General features: G+C 40.5%; 1 protein-coding gene across 8 annotated transcripts in view; it reads left to right on the top strand.

The window, feature by feature from the left end:
- Arid4b (AT-rich interaction domain 4B) overlaps window positions 1–10,124 on the top strand; it is a 124,475-nt gene extending 114,351 nt beyond the window's left edge. For 4 of the 8 annotated variants that reach the window (XM_008771766.4, XM_008771765.4, XM_008771764.4 and 1 more), the window contains 4 exons: window positions 767–880; window positions 3,045–3,260; window positions 4,749–4,910; window positions 8,327–10,117. In XM_008771766.4, coding sequence (XP_008769988.1) covers window positions 767–880; window positions 3,045–3,260; window positions 4,749–4,910; window positions 8,327–8,454 — 620 coding nt within the window. In that variant the 3' untranslated portion in view covers window positions 8,455–10,117. Of the gene's footprint in view, window positions 1–766; window positions 881–1,576; window positions 1,730–3,044; window positions 3,261–4,748; window positions 4,911–8,326 lie in introns of those variants that run through there. The other 4 variants (NM_053421.3, NM_001414215.1, XM_063276774.1 and 1 more) reach the window with 3 other exon arrangements.
- The last annotated feature ends 8,354 nt before the right edge of the window (window positions 10,125–18,478 follow it).

Below are 18,478 nucleotides of genomic sequence, written 5' to 3'. Positions count from 1 at the left end.
GATGTTGGTTTATAGTACTCTTTGCAGGTCATTTCACACCAAAATGTTTTTTAGCCCATGTTGCTGAGTTTGTTAGTTATTTGCATGTTAATTAGCCAATGCCCTAAAAGTAAATTCACTTAAAACATTTATGAACATCTATCAAAAATATATCCAGTTAATATATTGTGATTGCAGCACTGGGGAGGAGGAGACATAAATCAAGAGTTCAAGGTAATCGTCAGCTACGTAGAGGTTAGAGACCAGTCTAAGCTATATGACATCCTGTCTTACTTGCACTCATATTATATCATTCAAAATAACATTACTTTGTTACCATTTCAACTTGTAACAGAACCTTAATACTTAGTTTTATTGGATCGTAACAAGTTTCAGCACTGTCCTATGTTTGAGTTACTAGACCCATAAACTGCAGTGCTATGCTGACAGCATTTCACTGGTGATTTTCCTTAGAAGAATGTACTTTGTCTTTCTGAAAGTTGCTCTTAATTTTTAAGGGCTAGCTGTCATTAATGACAGTTGTTAAAAGTTGGGAAATATCTCATGTGATAATTTACATAAATCTCATAGAAATATATAATTTGAGGAAACCCTTTTCTAAAATATTTTAGTAGTCAAGTAGGGAATGTCTGACTTTGTTTTGTATTGCTGGACTGGATATGTAGCTCAGTGGTAGAGCATTTGCCAAGCATCTCTGAAGTCCCAGACTCAATCCCCAGCCCTATTAAAGTAAAAGTGAGATTCTATTTTGTGTTTCTTATTACAGCCTGTACAGGTCAGAAAAGAGTGAAAGATACTCAGGGAGTAGGAAGTTCATCAAAAAAGCAGAAGAGAAGCCATAAAGCCACTGTGGTGAACAACAAAAAGAAGGGAAAAGGCAGTAAGTATAAAGTTTGCTTTGGAGCTTCAAGATCTGAAAATAATAGCTGACCTCCCCCAAAGGTTATTTGGTTATGGGATAATTCTACATTTTTTTCTTATAACCTTAAAAAAAAAAATCACAGGCTGGACAATTGGTGCACGCCTATAATGCCATTGTTGAGGCGGTAGAGGCTGAGGAATCAGGAGTTCATGATCATTCTCTGGGCTACATAGCCAATTCAAAGTCAGCCTGGACTATATGTGACCCTGCCACAAACGACAGCCAAAAGTTACACAGGAGTTTTCTGATCCTGGGTAAAGTCTAGGATTGAGCATTGGTTACTGGTGAGTGGTCGTGTAGATATCATGACCCAGTTACCTTCATGTTCACAGTGTCTACGTGTATTATGTGTATTTTTGTTATAATGAAGTGGATTGCTTCATATTTCTTCAGAACAGCAGGCAAAGATCGTGTCTTAGGCACAGTTCCAGTCTGTGAAATAACGTTTCTGTCTCCAAACCGTGCTACTTGAGGGCAGTCGCCTGTCTTAAGACTGGCAGGGACTGTTCATTGGCCTGCAGAGACTGTAATGCTTTGCTTCTGAGGGCTGTGCATTTGATAGTTTACTTACTTATTTATTTATTTACTTACTTACTTTTTATTATTTTGTAGCCAAAATAAGAAGTGGAAAATATGTAAAGAATTTTTTTTCAGGTGCCCCACACTGACCCCTGCTGCTCTTCCGAGACTCCTGCCACCTCCACTGCCTGACCTTTGCTAGCAGCGGCCTTGGCTGCACTGCAGTGCAGAAAAGGGTTACGCGGTCAGCTCCCCGAGCTTCTGCTGAGCCCATATGACTTCCAGGCGGTGAATATGGCATCCTTCGGGGCCCCGGGTGGCTGTGCTCAGCAAGGCCGCGTCAGGCAGGCTGAGGCAGGCCACAGCACATAAAGGGGCCAAGCCTTGGGTGGCTTAGTTAGGAGTTGCTATGGTTTCAGAGCGGCAGTGGGGACAGGGAAGGAGTCATTAAGATGTGTGTTTAGGAGAGGCAGACATTGTTTACTCTCAGGGGAGGTGGTGTATCTTTCCAGTTTTGATCACTTTTAATACTTTCAGAGTCCCCACTTGGGCACTGCTAAAGAGTAACTCATGAATGTATGCCAAATTGATTCTAGATTACTTGGTATAAATATCAGAATAGTTAAAATATGTTTTTCTTACACTGTAAAGCTTTTTGCCTTTAAGATGTTACCATTTTAATGTCATTTCCAGAAAGGCTTATCTTCAAAGAGTCAATAAGTAAGTTTGTCTAGAGGAGTTCATGGTAGTGTCCCACTTTGATTATCTGGCTTCCATCCTGGTAAATCAGATACATTAACCATTCTCTGACCATTCTTAGTGTAATCTCTACAACAGAATCTATCACAGTACTTTGTATTCAGAAAGAGGACATGTACAACTAAACAAATCCTATTCCCGTTACAAGGCAATGGTCAGGTATAAGTTCATCCATTCTAGGACTGAAGCTTAACTAGCAAATTCTTGATAAACTTCAGAGTATGTTGATCTCAGAGTTGGTGATGACTTAGGAAACAAGCCATTGGGTATAAGGAGGTTAAGGATTTATTACCTGGATCAGTGGTGGTGATATTGTGGCAGTGGAATTGGTACCTGTTGCTGTGTATTAGAGTGGCTGTGTACTAGAATGAAGAAGTTCCTACAAGGAATTCTTTATTCCAACAGAATAAAATGCTCTTTAGCTAGGAAAGAGCCTGTGACTGAGTAAAGCATCTGTGGTATGGATACATGGGTACATCGGGTACTGGCTCACTGTTCTTCATAGTAAAGCTAGCAGAATGGAAAATCAGCACCACAAGTTCATACCTATTGGCAATATAGGTGGGATGACTTTGGCATTTATTTCCTTTGGCTGAGATATGTCTGCATATGCATGTGATTTTTCTAGGTTTTATTTTTCCAGTGCTGAGGGCTGAACCCAGGGACTTGGGCTTGCTAGGCAAGCATTACACAACTGAGCTAAATCTTCAACACTGATTTTCCAGGTTTTCTAGGTAGATTGTTTACTGTAGTAGAAAATTCAAGTGGTACATTTAGAGTTATCTTCCTAAGATGATGATAGTTTGACCAACTTTTGTTTATTGATGGTTTCTTTCTCTTTCAGCAAACAGTAGTGACAGTGAAGATCTTTCAGCTGGTGAAAGTGTGACTAAGACTCAGGCAATCAAGTCAGTCCCCACTGGAATGAAGACCCACAATAGCAAGTCTCCTGCAAGAATACAGTCTCCAGGAAAATGTGGCAAGAATGGAGATAAAGATCCTGATCTCAAGGAGCCCAGTAACCGGCTTCCCAAGGTTTACAAGTGGAGTTTTCAGATGTGTAAGTGACATACGTGGTTTAGGATTTAGGAATTTTGTCTTAGTTACTCCTGATGCCAGTGCTTGGAAAAAGAAACTACACTGAGCCTGAGAGACCTGACAGTGGCATAGTATAGACCTTACTAGGATCCTGATTAGATTGAACAAATTGCTAAAAGAAAATATTAAGACAGCTGACCATCACCGAGTACATGTAAGATTGAGAATTTGCTTGGAGACAGTATACAGGTGCTAGATGACTTACTGGTTAAGAATATATTTTTCCAGGGCTGGGGATTTAGCTCAGTGGTAGAGCACTTACCTAGGAAGTGCAAGGCCCTGGGTTCGGTCCCCAGCTCCGAAAAAAAGAACCAAAAAAAAAAAAAAAAGAATATATTTTTCCAAAGGAGGGCAGTTCAAATCCCAGCACCCATGTCAGGCATCTCACAGTTGTAACTCAGGGGCTTTGAAACCGTGGTCCTCTGAACCTGAACTCAGGAACATAGACTACACATACACAATTAAAAATAATACAAATCTTTTTCTTTCTTTTTTTTTTTTTTTTTAAAGAAAAAAAATAGTATGGAAGCTAGGCATGGGTGCACCTACCTGTAATCTCAGGGCTCAGGAGTCTGAGACTGGAGGATTGAGAGTTTGAGACTACCTTGGGTTACAGAATAACCCTGTCTCCCTTCCCTCCCAAAATATAATTTTAACCTTTTGGTGTCTTTGCATCATATTTATAAATATACTTTTCCTTTTTGAGACAAGATCTTGCTAGATAACCTGTCTGACTGAGTACTCAATGTGTAGATAAGGTTGCCTTCAAACTCAATCCTTGTTGCCTGAGGCCTAGAGTCTCAAGCCTGCCACTATAACTGGGTTGGTGGTGTTGTTGTTGGTTTTTTTTTTTTTAAAGACACAGTCTGGTTATGTAGCCTTGGCTGGTCTGGAACTGACTATGTAGGCTAGGCTGACCTGGAACTCATAGACATCCCCCTTCCTCTGTCTTCAAGTGTTGGGATTAAAGGTTTACACCAGGTTTGGCCAGGCTCCATTGGCTATTTTTAACTCATACACTATGGCAGTGTTGTGTATGACTAGAAAACTGATCAGAGCTGGGGATACTGGCATTCAGAAGGCAGAGACAGCAAGAGTGGTCAGCCGCGTCAGCTTGGGCTGCATAACAAGACCCTGTTTACCCAAAAGACGATTTTTAGCATGATGAATACATTATAAGGCCTTTGGTTTGTTCATTCAGCAAATTCTGTGCTATGCATTTCATTTGTGTCTGGTTATTGTAGTCAAAGGGCAGGGACTAGAGGAATTGAGAAGTCAAATATTTTGATGTCTTTGTTTCTTTGTGTGGTTTAACTGGTATAACAGGTGTGCACCAACACACATGGGAAATTGTTTCTTGTAGTTTATCTGTCTTAGACCTTATGCTAAAACTGTATTGTTTTTTTTTTTCATTTTTATTAACTTATTCTCAAAATACATATTAATGAAGCTTTCAAATTGACAGCGGACCTGGAAAATATGACAAGTGCTGAACGTATCTCAATTCTTCAAGAAAAATTGCAAGAAATCAGAAAACATTATCTCTCATTAAAATCCGAAGTAGCATCCATTGATAGGAGGAGAAAACGTTTAAAGAAGAAAGAGAGAGAAAGTAAGTACTTTTTCCTTAAACATAAGTCAGTTTATTACACAGCCTCATCTGTTACGGCATCACAGTGCCCACTGACAGAGTATATATACCCTTAGTATAAAGGAGAATAGGGGTGTTAGGGCCTTCACTGAGTGACAAGTGGCTATAGACCTAGCATTAGGGAGGCAGGGACAGCAAGAGTGGGAGGCCAGGTCAGTTCCAGCTACATAGTAAGATTGTCAAAAAAAAAGTTTAGCATAATGCACAGATCATACGATCTTTTGATTTGTGCATGCTCATTCAACAGATTCTATGTTTGCATTTTTGTGTCTGGTATTATTGTAATGACTTCGTTTTAAAGAATACTTTGACAGATAACCACACATCTAATGGGCACAGTATGGTCTTTCAGTACATCCATACTTGGGGAGTGATTAGGACTTTTAGGTTGTCTATCTTCTCTTTGTTATAACAGCATTCAAAGTCCCATCTTGCAGGTATTCTGAATTAAATAGTATTATTGACTGCCATCACACTAAAAGATATTGCTCCCATCTGGTCCTGATGTTGTGTCCTGATGAGGCATGAATTTCCGTTCCTCTCTACTTTCCTAGGCACTGTAAATGCTGTCCTTTCTACATAATGTAGTAGTGTTGCTTATAATTTTTGAGGGACCTCCATGTTGTTTTCTGTGGTGGTAATAGTTGACATTCCTTCTAACAGTATGACTTGTAATTATTTCCCATTGGTAGTTTTGGTGCATGACTCAGTTCACACCAGAAGTCCCTGACAGATGTCCTTGAGATAGAATTCCTTAAATGTGACCTTGTTGGCTTTTGAGCTTGATAGCTGTTCTCTATGTAGCAGCTTTTCTAGCTGCCATCCCACATGCCAGTGGCACAGCATGTTAATGCTTCTAGACACTGTCAGGTATGCATAGGATGAAGGAGTGGTAGAATGACCCCAAATTAGGTAGGAACCACTGCTCTGAAGTGAGAGTATACTTGGTTCTTTTCCACACCAGAATGAAAACCATTGTGGTGTGAAAGTAGTAGAGATTTGAGTCAGGTAAACAGAGGGCAAGACATGTGGGACTGTGTAGGATAGAGTGAGGGGTTGCAGTTTTATTCTGAGGAGAGAGAGTGCTGTTAGAAGCGTTTACACAGGGAAATGACATGCTGGGTGGCACATAGACTAGGAGCAGCAATGGAAGCAGGGAGTGAGGGAAGCCTGCTCCATTAGTTCATAGTATTGAAGCCATGCGCAATCAAGATGGGAATCAGTTAATGTTGAATTAGCAACATTGCTGATGGAAAATATTTAATTGCATATTCAAGCCAATGAAAATAAAGCAGACATTAAGTTTTTGTATTCGTATCTAGGTGTGGTGGCACACACTTGTAATTCCAACACTTGGAAGGTAAAATAAAATCAGGAGAAATACCATTTTTGGCTAAATGGTGGATTTGGGGCTAGCCTGTGTTGCTTAAGACCCTGTCTTAAATAAAATTGTATTTGTTATGTACAAAATATTACATTGTTGGTAACAACAAAAGCTTAGAAATTAAAGAAGTTCTCATTCATAAATATAGTATACTACTATTTAACTTTGAGAAGAAAAGGCAATAGAGCTGATGTGGATGATCTTGCACTATGGTGCTGGCCCATACTGCAGCCCTCAAGAAGCAGGGGCAGGACAGTGTTTGCAAAAGTTCAAGGTCAGGTTAGTCAGGGCTATATAGTGAGACCCTGTCTCATAGCCTAAATCAAAGTAAAAGCAAGAGAGTGTACACTGTATGACACTGCACAATATTTACTCTTTCCTTCCACCTGTGTTTGTGTGTTTGCTTGTGCGTGGAGGCCACAGACAACCTCAGATACCTTATTTTTAAGACAGCACCTTTCATTTGCCTGGACCTTGCTCATAGGCTAAACTGGCTGGCCACCAGGCCCTACTTTTTTATATAGGTTCTAGAGATGGAACTGGGTCTCTACAGTCATTCCAGTGACTGGGCTTCTTCCCCAGCTCCTCCCTGTGTTTTAATAAGTGCTGTTAAATTAGGAAGTATAAGTTCCCATTTCGAGATTCTAGGATGAAATTCTTTTAGAACATGAGTTGTAGATGTTGTCTCTAGAGACATGGTGACTATTTGAGGACCACTATAGTCTCTACAGAAACTGTTTGGCTCTGGTAGTCCAGAGTCTCTGAAATGCAGAAATAAGTGTGTGGTTATGGATCATTGCAACCGTCTTTATCAAAGATTAGGCCTTACAGTAATACTTTCATCCAAAGTTTTAAACATTGGACAACTAGGGACAGGAAGGGGAGCATTTGGGCAAATAGAGCTCTGGTAACAAATTTGCTTCTCCAACTTACTCCCATGTATGGGACAAAAACTTTCTTTTACATTTTGTGTGTGTGTGTGTGTGTGTGTGTGTGTGTGTGTGTGTGTGTGTGTATGTACACGTACGTATGTATGTAGGCACGTACACATACATATGTGCATCTCTACCACAATGTACATCTAGAGGTCAGAGGACAACTTTTGGAGGTGAGTTCTTTCTTTCCACCTTGTGGATCTCAGATATACATTCAGACTGGACAGGCTTGGTGGCAGGTGCCTTTATCCATAGAGCTGTCTCACTGGGTCTTTACTTCCTTCTTATTTGTGTATGTAGGTATTATCTTAAAACATTCCATTCCGTGTGTTGATATAATGATTCTGTTGAGGAAAACAGTATATTATAAACACTGGGAGGTCGTACAGATGGTTAGCTTTTCACCTGAACCACCCATTCTGTTTAAACTTGGAAACAAAATCATTTATTGTCTGAGTGCAGTGTGCACAAGAAGAAACATCATGGAGTCATTTCTTCTCTTCCACCTTGTAGCTTCTGGGAGTTCAGCTCAGGTTGTTAGGCTACAGAGGCAAGCAGTGTATACCTGTAAGCTGTCTCTGAGGTCTCAAAGTTTATTGGAGAAGTGGTACAGAAATGTGGTATTAGAAAAGTAGCAGAAATGACAGACATTTTTCCTGTTTTCATTCAAAACTGGGTGGGTATTTAGTGAACAAAGTTATTCTTTAATTTTGTATTCTACAGTGTGGATACACAATTCCTTTCCTCCCTCTTTCCTTTCCACCTTGCTTCTTTTTTCTTTGGCAGGGCTAGGAACAGAACTAATGGCCTTGTAGTCCAAGCAAGTACATTGTCACTGAGCTCTAAATACTGTACCATCTGCGTTCTACAGATGGGCAACAGTCTGCTGCTTAGATACATGGACTTTCCCCTTCTTTACACTATGGTACTTTGAGCAGGGATGGCTCCTAAACGCTGAATTTGGAGAACACAAAAGAAGTTTAGGCTGAAGATGAGCTTTTGCTTCTTCCCAGTGTAGCCTGCCTTGTAGCCTCACATGTGTTCTTCCTTTTCCTCAGGTGCTGCTACATCTTCCTCCTCCTCCTCTCCCTCATCCAGCTCCATAACAGCTGCTGTTATGTTGACACTAGCTGAGCCGTCAATGTCCAGTGCATCACAGAATGGAATGTCAGTTGAGTGCAGGTGACAGCAGGACTTGCTAGAGCACTTTGCACTTAATGGCTGTTGAGGGCCACATCTTTTTTTATACTGCACAGTGGCACACAAACACACAAAATCAGACAAGCACTATTTTATATTTAAAAATTATTTCTTGACAAGCTGACTTGGCACTTAAGTGCACTTTTTTTATGAAGAAAAAGTACAACGAACTGCTTTTCCTCAAGCAATAATTGTTTCCAACTTGTCTGGGAATTGCGTGTCTGGTAACTCGAAGGCCTTCCACTGTGGCAGAGGAGGCTTTTCACTGCCTGTGAAGATGATGCAGTAGGTGGAGAAAAGGTGGGCCAGAACATGTGAGATGACTTACTGTATATGTATTCCCTTGTATTTTGTTAAAGCTGGAACATTTGATATTTTTCCATTCATTTATTAAAAATATGAACCTATTTTCATTTGTACAAGCTAATTGTTTTTTAAAGCAAGTCACCTTATGGTGACTTTAATTGTATAAGTCAAGCACATGTAACAAATTCAAAACCTGCAGTTAACAGGATATTATTAGATTTCATCCTGGTAACCAAATATTGAAGATTCTCTTTAAAAATGACTGAACATGTTTACAGGTTTGAATTAGGCTAAAAGGTATGTGGTGGCTTTTCACACCCCTTAAATTGAAATGGGACTACTGTACTTTGCCATTTTTCTATAAATCAGTATTTTTTTTTAATTTTGATATAATACATTGTGTGAAAAAAGAAAATGGCTAATAAACTGTATTAAATCTTAAACAATGTATAAAGATTGTACTTAGCCAGTTCAAAGTGTATATTTATTCATAATGAATTATAACAGTTATATTTTTGTGTTTTCTTGTAAATGTTTCTTTTCCCTTAAATGCAGATAATTCATTTGTATTGCTTATTTTATTATGAGCTTACAACAAAAAGAATTCAGGAACAAACTGTTAGAATGGTTCAAGGCTGTTTCTATGACCTGCCTCACAAAGATGATTGTTATTTTACGTATACGTAGCTAATTGGGTAGTAGGCCTATACAATTAAATGCCTTGTATAAACTGCAAAATGAACGCCAAGCTGTTTTCACTTGTATTGACTTTATGTTGTGTGATTCCAATCTCTGTTTGGCACTTGTATTTAATTCCCCACCTTTGTAATACATTTGTATATTGCGGATGTGTTCATTGAAGCTATTTAAAACCTGGCGCTGTTAAATACACAGTACTTCACTGTACAGACTGTTTTACTGTTTTAATTGTGGTTCTGTGTGCTTTTCTTTTCTTTTCTTTCTTTTTTTCTTCCTTTTTTTTTTTTTTTTTGAATGAGGCTGGCATGTTTTATTTGTTTTCTGGCAATACATGTGAGAATTTTGAAGCGTTTTGTTGTGGATGCTAACGTGTCAGAATCCTTAATCCTTTACATTGAACCTTTCTAAGAAAAGCATTTTCAGTCTTGTAATGTGTGCTTACAGTAACTAATTTTGTTGAAAAATGGTTTCAAGTTACTCAAATTTGTACAGACTGTAAAGATTTGTTGACAGCAAAATGTTGAAGAAAAACTAATAGAATAAAACTATAAAGTATATATTAGGATCTGCAAACATGATGAATTATGTAATATATTGTACAAATGTAAGCAGAAGCTCTGAAATAAAATGCCATAGTTTGTGAATCCTTGATTTTGTTTGTAGCAGGTTAAGTAATTTTAGTTCACCTTGTATGTGATGACTGCTGAGAATATGTACATGCTGCAGCCTGCATTATCACAAGGACACATCAGTGTCCCAAAGGCAGTGCTCTGCTTTTAAACCTTAAAGCCCCTTCACAGCTGGTTGTACAGCATGGAGTTAGTGTGCCCCAGGCCCTTGGCTTCAGTTCCCAACACTACACCAAATCAAACCTGTCCAAAAAAAAAAAAAAAAAACAAACCTTAAGTAAATTGTTTTTTTTTTTAAGGTTGTTATTATCTTTCTCTACATTACTTTGCTAGAGTGTAAATACAAATCTTTTTGTTACGATTTGGGGGGTTGTCCAAAGAAGGAAATAATTAAGTACAACTTTAAAACTGTATTTGGGGGCTAGCAAGATGCTCAGAGGTAAGCACTGATGACCAACCTTGGTTTGTGAATCCCTGGAACCCCAATAGTAGAAGGAAGACTGTCCTCTGCATTCACACACAGAGAATACACAAATATAAAAAGATGTTTCTGCAGTATATGATTGCCCGCACCTGTAATCCCACCCTCACGAGGTTGAGGCAGTGATCTTGGGTATAGACCAAGACTCAATAAACATAAACCTTCTTTTTCCTTTTTCTTGGGAATAAAATTGCTATATTGTCCAACCTGGCTTCAATTTCACAGATTCTCATTATGACGGAGCCGTTCTGGCTCTGCTTTGAGTAACCCCTCTGTGCCTGTTACAGGAATCCAGTAATCATGGTTAAACCAGCCAGTGTGCTTCTCCCCATTTCCAGGGTGCTCCAATTCACCTGATATATTATGTATGATCTTTTAAAAAATACTGCAACAATTTAATCTGTCATCTGTAGCCCTCAACTCAGATTTACCTCCTCTACCTCCTAAGTGTGGCGTTAGAGGTGCGTCGTCCTCTACTAAGCAACTTCAAGAGGAACTTGTTTGCTCCCACATGTTCATTGTGGCATTTAAGGAGGAAGGAGGTGGAAGAGCTGGCCTCATAGTCTGTAGAGGGTCTTGAAAGCCATCTAACAAGTCTGCTATATCAGTCACCTCAGTCAGTGAGGGGTTTCAATATCAAAAATGTGCTGTCACTTGAGAGGAAGCCGGTGGTGACACAAATGCACTGCTGTTGCAGTCAGAGCCCAGGAATGTTCAAGACTCCATAGCTTACCTTTCTCATCTTAACAACGGTAAGAAAGCAAGGACCCCCTCAGCTGAGTGCCGCATGGCCCTTGTCATTTTCTGTACACCTTTTCCCAGCAGCACGGAATGCTGTTGGCTGACACAGCAGAGCTGGGTTCTAGGCCAGACATGGCCCTTGCTTTTGAAGACACATGCCTGAAGATATAGGGCGGTTAACCTTGCATCTGATTTAGCCTTATTGTACATGCAACTGACCCCTGTACCTAATACTCTTGAGCGTCACCACATCTAAATCAAAGTTGAGGCATGAGAATAGGTCTGAACCGGCCAGGAGGAATGCACACGTTCTACTGTAGTTTGGTCATTCAAATGTCAGTTCAAGTTCACCTACAGCTTAGCATAAGGAGATGATTTGGACTTCTTGTACACCCAAGTCCAGATTTCCTTAATAGGCTCAGGACAACAGGACAAACTGGTGACCTGAACCATCAGTTCCCCACCTCCTAAGTACTGATCAGCCACACACTACTTGGATAATGGAGTCTCAACAGAAGGGCAAGGCCCCATCTTGGAAGTGACTGGAACTTGGGGCCAGAGGGAATGTTATGACTGACTAGTGGGAGTCCAGAAGTGAAGACTGCACTGAGGCCATTCAAGGAAGCTCAGGTCTAAGCTTTGCTTTGGGAAGGAAGGTGCACAAGAGGAAAAAAGGGCCTGGAGTGGGGGTGGGGGTGAGTGGTGTGTGATGTGGGGGTGTGGAGCAGTGAGTGCCGTGTGTTATGTCAGTGTGTTATGTCAGACTCATTTGTGTTTCATTGAGAGCCCTGGAGAGCTGTGCCGGGCTGACTACAGCTTGCAGCGTGGCCAGTGCCCTCCTGGAGGCGATGAGGGTCTCCCCCTTGTGTCCATGTGCCCCTTTAGGGTTTAGCGGGTAACTCCCCTGACATAACTAACTCTGCCAATGGAGCCCTCCTTCCCTCAAATTCCATTATGTTGCTGAGGATGACTAAAGTCTGGTCCTCCTCAGGCCTTTTGAGTGCTCAGATTACATGTCTGTGCGAGTCACCTGGCTTTACTTTTTTATTTCAAGACAGGGTTTTACCTTATCAAGTTGCCCAGGCTGACCTTTGACACACACCTAGCTCAGAAGCTGTCCTCTTGTCTCAGCCTTCCACTGAAAAGCCAGCATTACAGGCTCGTGTGGCCCCTGTGTGACTGTATAATTGCAGAGGGATGTGATAACACAGTATTGCTTAGGATCTGAAATATTTGGAGACAGGGACTTTGCTAGGTATCCCCCGCTGGCCAAGCACAATGTTCCTCTTGGCTCTGCTTCCTGAATGCTGGAATTACAGGCATAGTCTTCACCCACTCAGTGGATTAGCATTTTTTAACGTTTAAGTATTAAATGTGACTTCAAACTTCTGGAAGGAGCCATCTAAAGAAAGAAAACCTTGTGAAGAAACGAGTACATCCCAAATGTACTAAAAGGCCAGTTTTCCAAGAATCTGCAATGAAGTGAAGGGACTGGCAACCACAAGCAGCTGGCAAGCAGGTCGGCAAAATTTTCTTTTTAGCTGTGTTAAATACACTGGGTCTTTTAAAGAAATAATACCTTCATTATTTTCTCATTGCATGTTTCTAAAATTAAAAAAAAATATTAGGTAAAGTCTCCTAGTATACAGAATTTAAAATATTAGAAACACATTTAAGGTGAGCCTTAAATGTTACTGCCGGGCCAGCCTTGTTAGACTGTTAGTTACCCTTATAGTAACCCTTTGGTTTATGTCATCAGAGGTTCTATGAAGCATGAGTTTGATTTTCCTCAGAACCAAGTTAACCTTGTTTAAGTTTTTTACATTGTATTTGAGGTGGTTTTTTGAACAGTGTAGTGAGGGCTGTACGTCATTACTTTTCCAGTTACCTTTTCCTCATTCTTTTTCGGGGGTGGATGGGGCTGGGGTTTTTCCCAGGTGAGCCTTGATCTCACTATGTAGCTTTCTCAATACACTTCAGCTTTGGATCCTCCTACCCCCATTTAAGAGCTGAATTTTAGCCATGTGACATTTAGTGCCTTCCTCAATCTTTTCCCATTCCTTTTTCCATTTTTCTCTACTTTCACAAAACCTTTAATATTTTTAATTATATTTATTATGTGTGCATGTGTCGGTGCACCCAGGCTAGGAAGTCAGAACAACTCACATGAGTTTATTCTTTCTACCATAAGAGACACATGGGTCAGATGTTTGGTCAAACAGCTTGGTGACAAATGTCTTTACCTCCTGAACCATCTTACCAGCCCTTTTGTCCCCCAACATAGTCTGAGGGTTGCTTGTTGCTAACACTTGGTAACTACTACTTTGAGGCTCTTAGATGTGGTGAGTGATTTTTCTGTTCTTTTGCTTGTCTGTCTTCTCTCTGAATTAAGATGAACCTTTTCTTTGGATCGTTCTTAGGATACTGTTTTTTTTTTCCCTCAGGGTTCTTGTCAATCATCTTACAACTTTGTAGGCACTGCCATGTGTGTTTGCCTTGATCTCTAGGCCTGTTTATCTTTCGACCCTCAGCATCTTCACCTGTGTATTCTTTATTTACCTCACGATGCTCCATGAGGCTGGGGCTGGGTTGATGGCGTCATTACCTAGTGTGCAGAAGGCCTTAGACCACTGTGGTGGCACGTGCAGGTTCCGTACTTGGGGCGTAGGATCAGGAACTCAAGTTATCCTAGGCTACATAGTGTGTTTGAGACTGGGCTACATGGGATTCTTTCTTAAAAAGAAAACCAAGTAAGAATGCTTCAAACTGAAATCCTACTTCTGCATGAATGGTACCTACTCCACTTCTAGTTAGTTGCCTAAGCAAATGGCTTGAAATGTATCCTGTGCTCTCCCCTCTCCATATATAGCTCTTTGGTTATTTAGTCCTAATGGTGTTGTTTGTTTGTTTCTATCTTTCTATTATGTATGTATGTATGTATGTATGTATGTATGTATGTATCTATCTATCTATCTATCTATCTATCATTTATTTTTTATAATAAATGACAGTGTCTTTTTTTAAAAGATTTATTCATTTATTATATATAAGTCCACTGTAACTGTCTTCAGATACACACGAGGTACAGACAAGGGCATCAGATCTCGTTACAGATGTTTATGAGCCACCATGTGGTTGCTGGGAATTGAACTCAGGACCTCTGGAAGAGCAGACAGTGCTCTTAACCACTGAGCCATCTCTCCAGCCCATGACAGTGTCTTATTATGCTTCTGTAAACAGGTCTGTCATTCCTGGACTCAAGATCCTCCTGCCTAACCTTCCATGTCATGGAGCAGTGATGTGCTTTGACTCTCGTTGAGTCTGTCTGTCCATCTCCATCCTTGCTCAGGCTGATCTGCTTTTCCCTTCTGCTGTCTTGACAATATCTTTCCTGTTCACTCTTCTATACCTTGTTCCCTTGTCATCATCTCTGTTGCTCTATCCACTTGAGCCTGCCTGCTTCTCTCCCCCACCACAGCCTCTCTTCTCTTTCTCCTCTTCCTCCTTTCCTTCCTATGGTGCTGGACATTGAACAAACAAAAACACACTCTAGGCCAGGGCTTCCATGACCTATGTACCCAGACCCAAATTAATTTTAGAAGTACAGTTTTAGTATATAGTCCAGGTTGATCTCCACACCAGATATATTTAGCTCTGCCCAAATGGTACTTTTAGGTACTGTTTATCGTGGGTAGTATTGTGTCTTCTAAAGGATAAAGTCAAGTTTTTTTTTGCCTAATAGGCTGTTCTCAACCACACCCCGAAATACCTTTTCCTCTGAGAACGCTCTTGATGGAGCCTTTGATCTGATGAAGTAGTGGTTGTATTCATTAAAGACATTCAAGACATTACTTCTTGAGAAACCTTTCCTGTTCCTCTTGTTTCTATCTGTCCCCATGCTCATCTCTTGCCTCATTAGAGCACTGCTGTGAAGCTTTAGAGAGCATCGTGGGAACCTGTACAGTGTGCCGGTCATTGCATGGCTCTTGCTGCCCATGATTTCCTCTCCTTAGGATCTCTGTCCAGTTGTCTTGTCATCATGATATCAGACCTTAGTGTCCATCCATGCCATCACCATCTGCTGAATTTACCATTTCAGAGCTTACTTTAACTAGAACGCAGTCCTTCAATTAGAGCCTTGGAAGTAGGAACTCCGGTTTTCGCAGTGGAGCGGATTCTATTTTGCCAGAGTGTTTGATGGGGACCTGCCTGCACCTTTCTAGGTTCCTAGGGTGTGATGCAATCTCGGTCCTAGAGAAGAGAATGAAATTAAATTAGGCCTTAGAACAGTATAAACTAAGTTGAGCTTTAAGCGAACTGGCTTTTCTTTAGAACCTTTATGCTGCTGTTGCCTGATGTTTTTAGTTTTTAGTTTGTCTTCAAATATTTGACTTAAAAAAATTTTAGCTTACAGGATTTGTTTTTTAAAGGCACAAACACTTTCTTTTAAGATAATGATGCCTTGCAACTTGTAATACATTTCTGAGTGCTAAGTTTTATTTTGGGAAGCAGAAGCTACTGGGGGTGTTTGGTTGAAGAAGTCAAGAACCGAGTTACTATTTGTTTGCTTGTTTATTTAATGACGTATTTTCTTTGGTTGTTCCTTAAAAACTAGGGAATATGCCCTAGAAAGTGTTGATGTAGAAGAAGAAATTGTCAGGACCAAAGGCAGGAATGGATAAAATTGTGGCTAGTCAAGAAGCCCTTGATGGTGTTGCTTTCAGCCTCTGCTGGGGCCACTCGATTGGGAGAAGAGCAGTTGAAGAAGGAGAGGATGGTTTGTGGGCAATCTGCCTGTGCCACGTGATAAGAAGGTGAGCATGGGGGAGGGGTAGTATAAACCTTAAGATGTTAGTAAGGAAGATTGCTTTATTTAATGGGCTCATAGTTTATAAGTCATTGTTGTAGCTTCATTGCAAGATCTTCCTAATCACCACACTGTGGAGGGTTCTGGTGCCAAAACTTCTGTGATCCTTAATCCCTGGCCTAATTCAGACCGTGTGTGTGTGTGTGTGTGTGTGTGTGTGTGTGTGTGTGTGTGTGTGTGTGTGTGTGTGTGTGTTGGGACTTTCAAAAGCCACTTTGAACTGTTACGGTGGCTGTTTCTGCCTTTGGTTTTCTTCAACTTCTATCCAGCACAAATGAGAAAGTGCCTCACACATTTCAGGGGCTCAGTAAATATTTGATGTATAGAAGATAAGAACTAATTAATGCCTTCTGTTCTTTGGGATTTGCTAACCAAAGCCATCTTTTTGCCTTTAGTGTACACGTGACTAACAGTCACTGAATTGACAGTCCTCATGCCCAAATCTTGCTAATCTTTGGGAGGGTGGTTTATGGTCTCTTTCCTTAAAAACAAAGCAACCTATGAAACACTCTGGCTTATATTCAGTTACTTTTTATCTCTCAGTGTTTGAATTTCAAAGATGTCATGTACTTTCCTTTAAGGAAAAAAAAATTAGATTTGTTTATATATTGTTTAAGTGTTTTTCCTGAATGTAAGTATATTACATGTGTTCCCCAGAAGTCAGAAGAGGGGATTTTGTATTCCCTGGAACTGGAGTTACAGATGGTTGTAAACCTCTGTATAGGTGCTAGGAACTGAACTTGGGTCCTCTGCAAGAGCAACAACGTAACTACTAAACCACCCTTTGGTTCTTTTTTGTTTTTGGGGTGGGATTTCATTATACCTTGACTCTAGTGACTAAGAGATGACAATCCTTCTGCCTTTGCCTCCCAAGTGCTGGGATGAGCCACATACCTAGGTGGGTTTGTTTTGTTTTGTTTGTTTGTTTTTGTTAGTTTGGATGGGTTTCCCTATATGCCCCATGCTAGCTTTGAGATCTGAATTGCCTCAGGCTCCTGCATATACGTTTTGCTGTTGATTGCTGATTTTCCTTTTAGGTCATAGTGAACTTAGGAGAAAGGAGTGTGATAGTAAGGTGCTCTACAAATGCATCTATACAATAATTGGCTTTTAAATTAGAATTACTTATAGAAATTATTTTGTTGTACCTATAAAAAAAAACATATTTTTTACATCTTTTTTTTTTTTATTTTTTTATTATTTTTTTTTTTTTATTAACTTGAGTATTTCTTATATACATTTCGAGTGTTATTCCCTTTCCCAGTTTCCGGGCAAACATCCCCCTCCCCCCTCCCCTTCCTTATGGGTGTTCCCCTCCCAACCCTCCCCCCATTGCCGCCCTCCCCCCATAGACTAGTTCACTGTGGGTTCAGTCTTAGCAGGACCCAGGGCTTCCCCTTCCACTGGTGCTCTTACTAGGATATTCATTGCTACCTATGGGGTCAGAGTCCAGGGTCAGTCCATGTATAGTCTTTAGGTAGTGGCTTAGTCCCTGGAAGCTCTGGTTGCTTGGCATTGTTGTACTTTTGGGGTCTCGAGCCCCTTCAAGCTCTTCCAGTTCTTTCTCTGATTCCTTCAATAGGGGACCTATTCTCAGTTCAGTGGTTTGCTGCTGGCATTCGCCTCTATATTTGCTGTATTCTGGCTGTGTCTCTCAGGAGCTATCTACATCCGGCTCCTGTCGGTCTGCACTTCTTTGCTTCATCCATCTTGTCTAATTGGGTGGCTGTATATGTATGGGCCACATGTGGGGCAGGCTCTGAATGGGTGTTCCTTCAGTCTCTGTTTTAATCTTTGCCTCTCCCTTCCCTGCCAAGGGTATTCTTTTTCCTCATTTAAAGAAGGAGTGAAGCATTCACATTTTGATCATCCGTCTTGAGTTTCGTTTGTTCTAGGGATCTAGGGTAATTCAAGCATTTGGGCTAATAGCCACTTATCAATGAGTGCATACCATGTATGTCTTTCTGTGATTGGGTTAGCTCACTCAGGATGATATTTTCCAGTTCCAACCATTTGCCTATGAATTTCATAAACTCGTTGTTTTTGATAGCTGAGTAATATTCCATTGTGTAGATGTACCACATTTTCTGTATCCATTCCTCTGTTGAAGGGCATCTGGGTTCTTTCCAGCTTCTGGCTATTATAAATAAGGCTGCAATGAACATAGTGGAGCACGTGTCTCTTTTATATGTTGAGGCATCTTTTGGGTATATGCCCAAGAGAGGTATAGCTGGATCCTCAGGCAGTTCAATGTCCAATTTTCTGAGGAACCTCCAGACTGATTTCC

This window comes from Rattus norvegicus, chromosome 17 (genome assembly GCF_036323735.1).
Source record: "Rattus norvegicus strain BN/NHsdMcwi chromosome 17, GRCr8, whole genome shotgun sequence".
NCBI lineage: Eukaryota > Metazoa > Chordata > Mammalia > Rodentia > Muridae > Rattus > Rattus norvegicus.
This window is presented reverse-complemented; position numbering and strand designations above follow the sequence as displayed.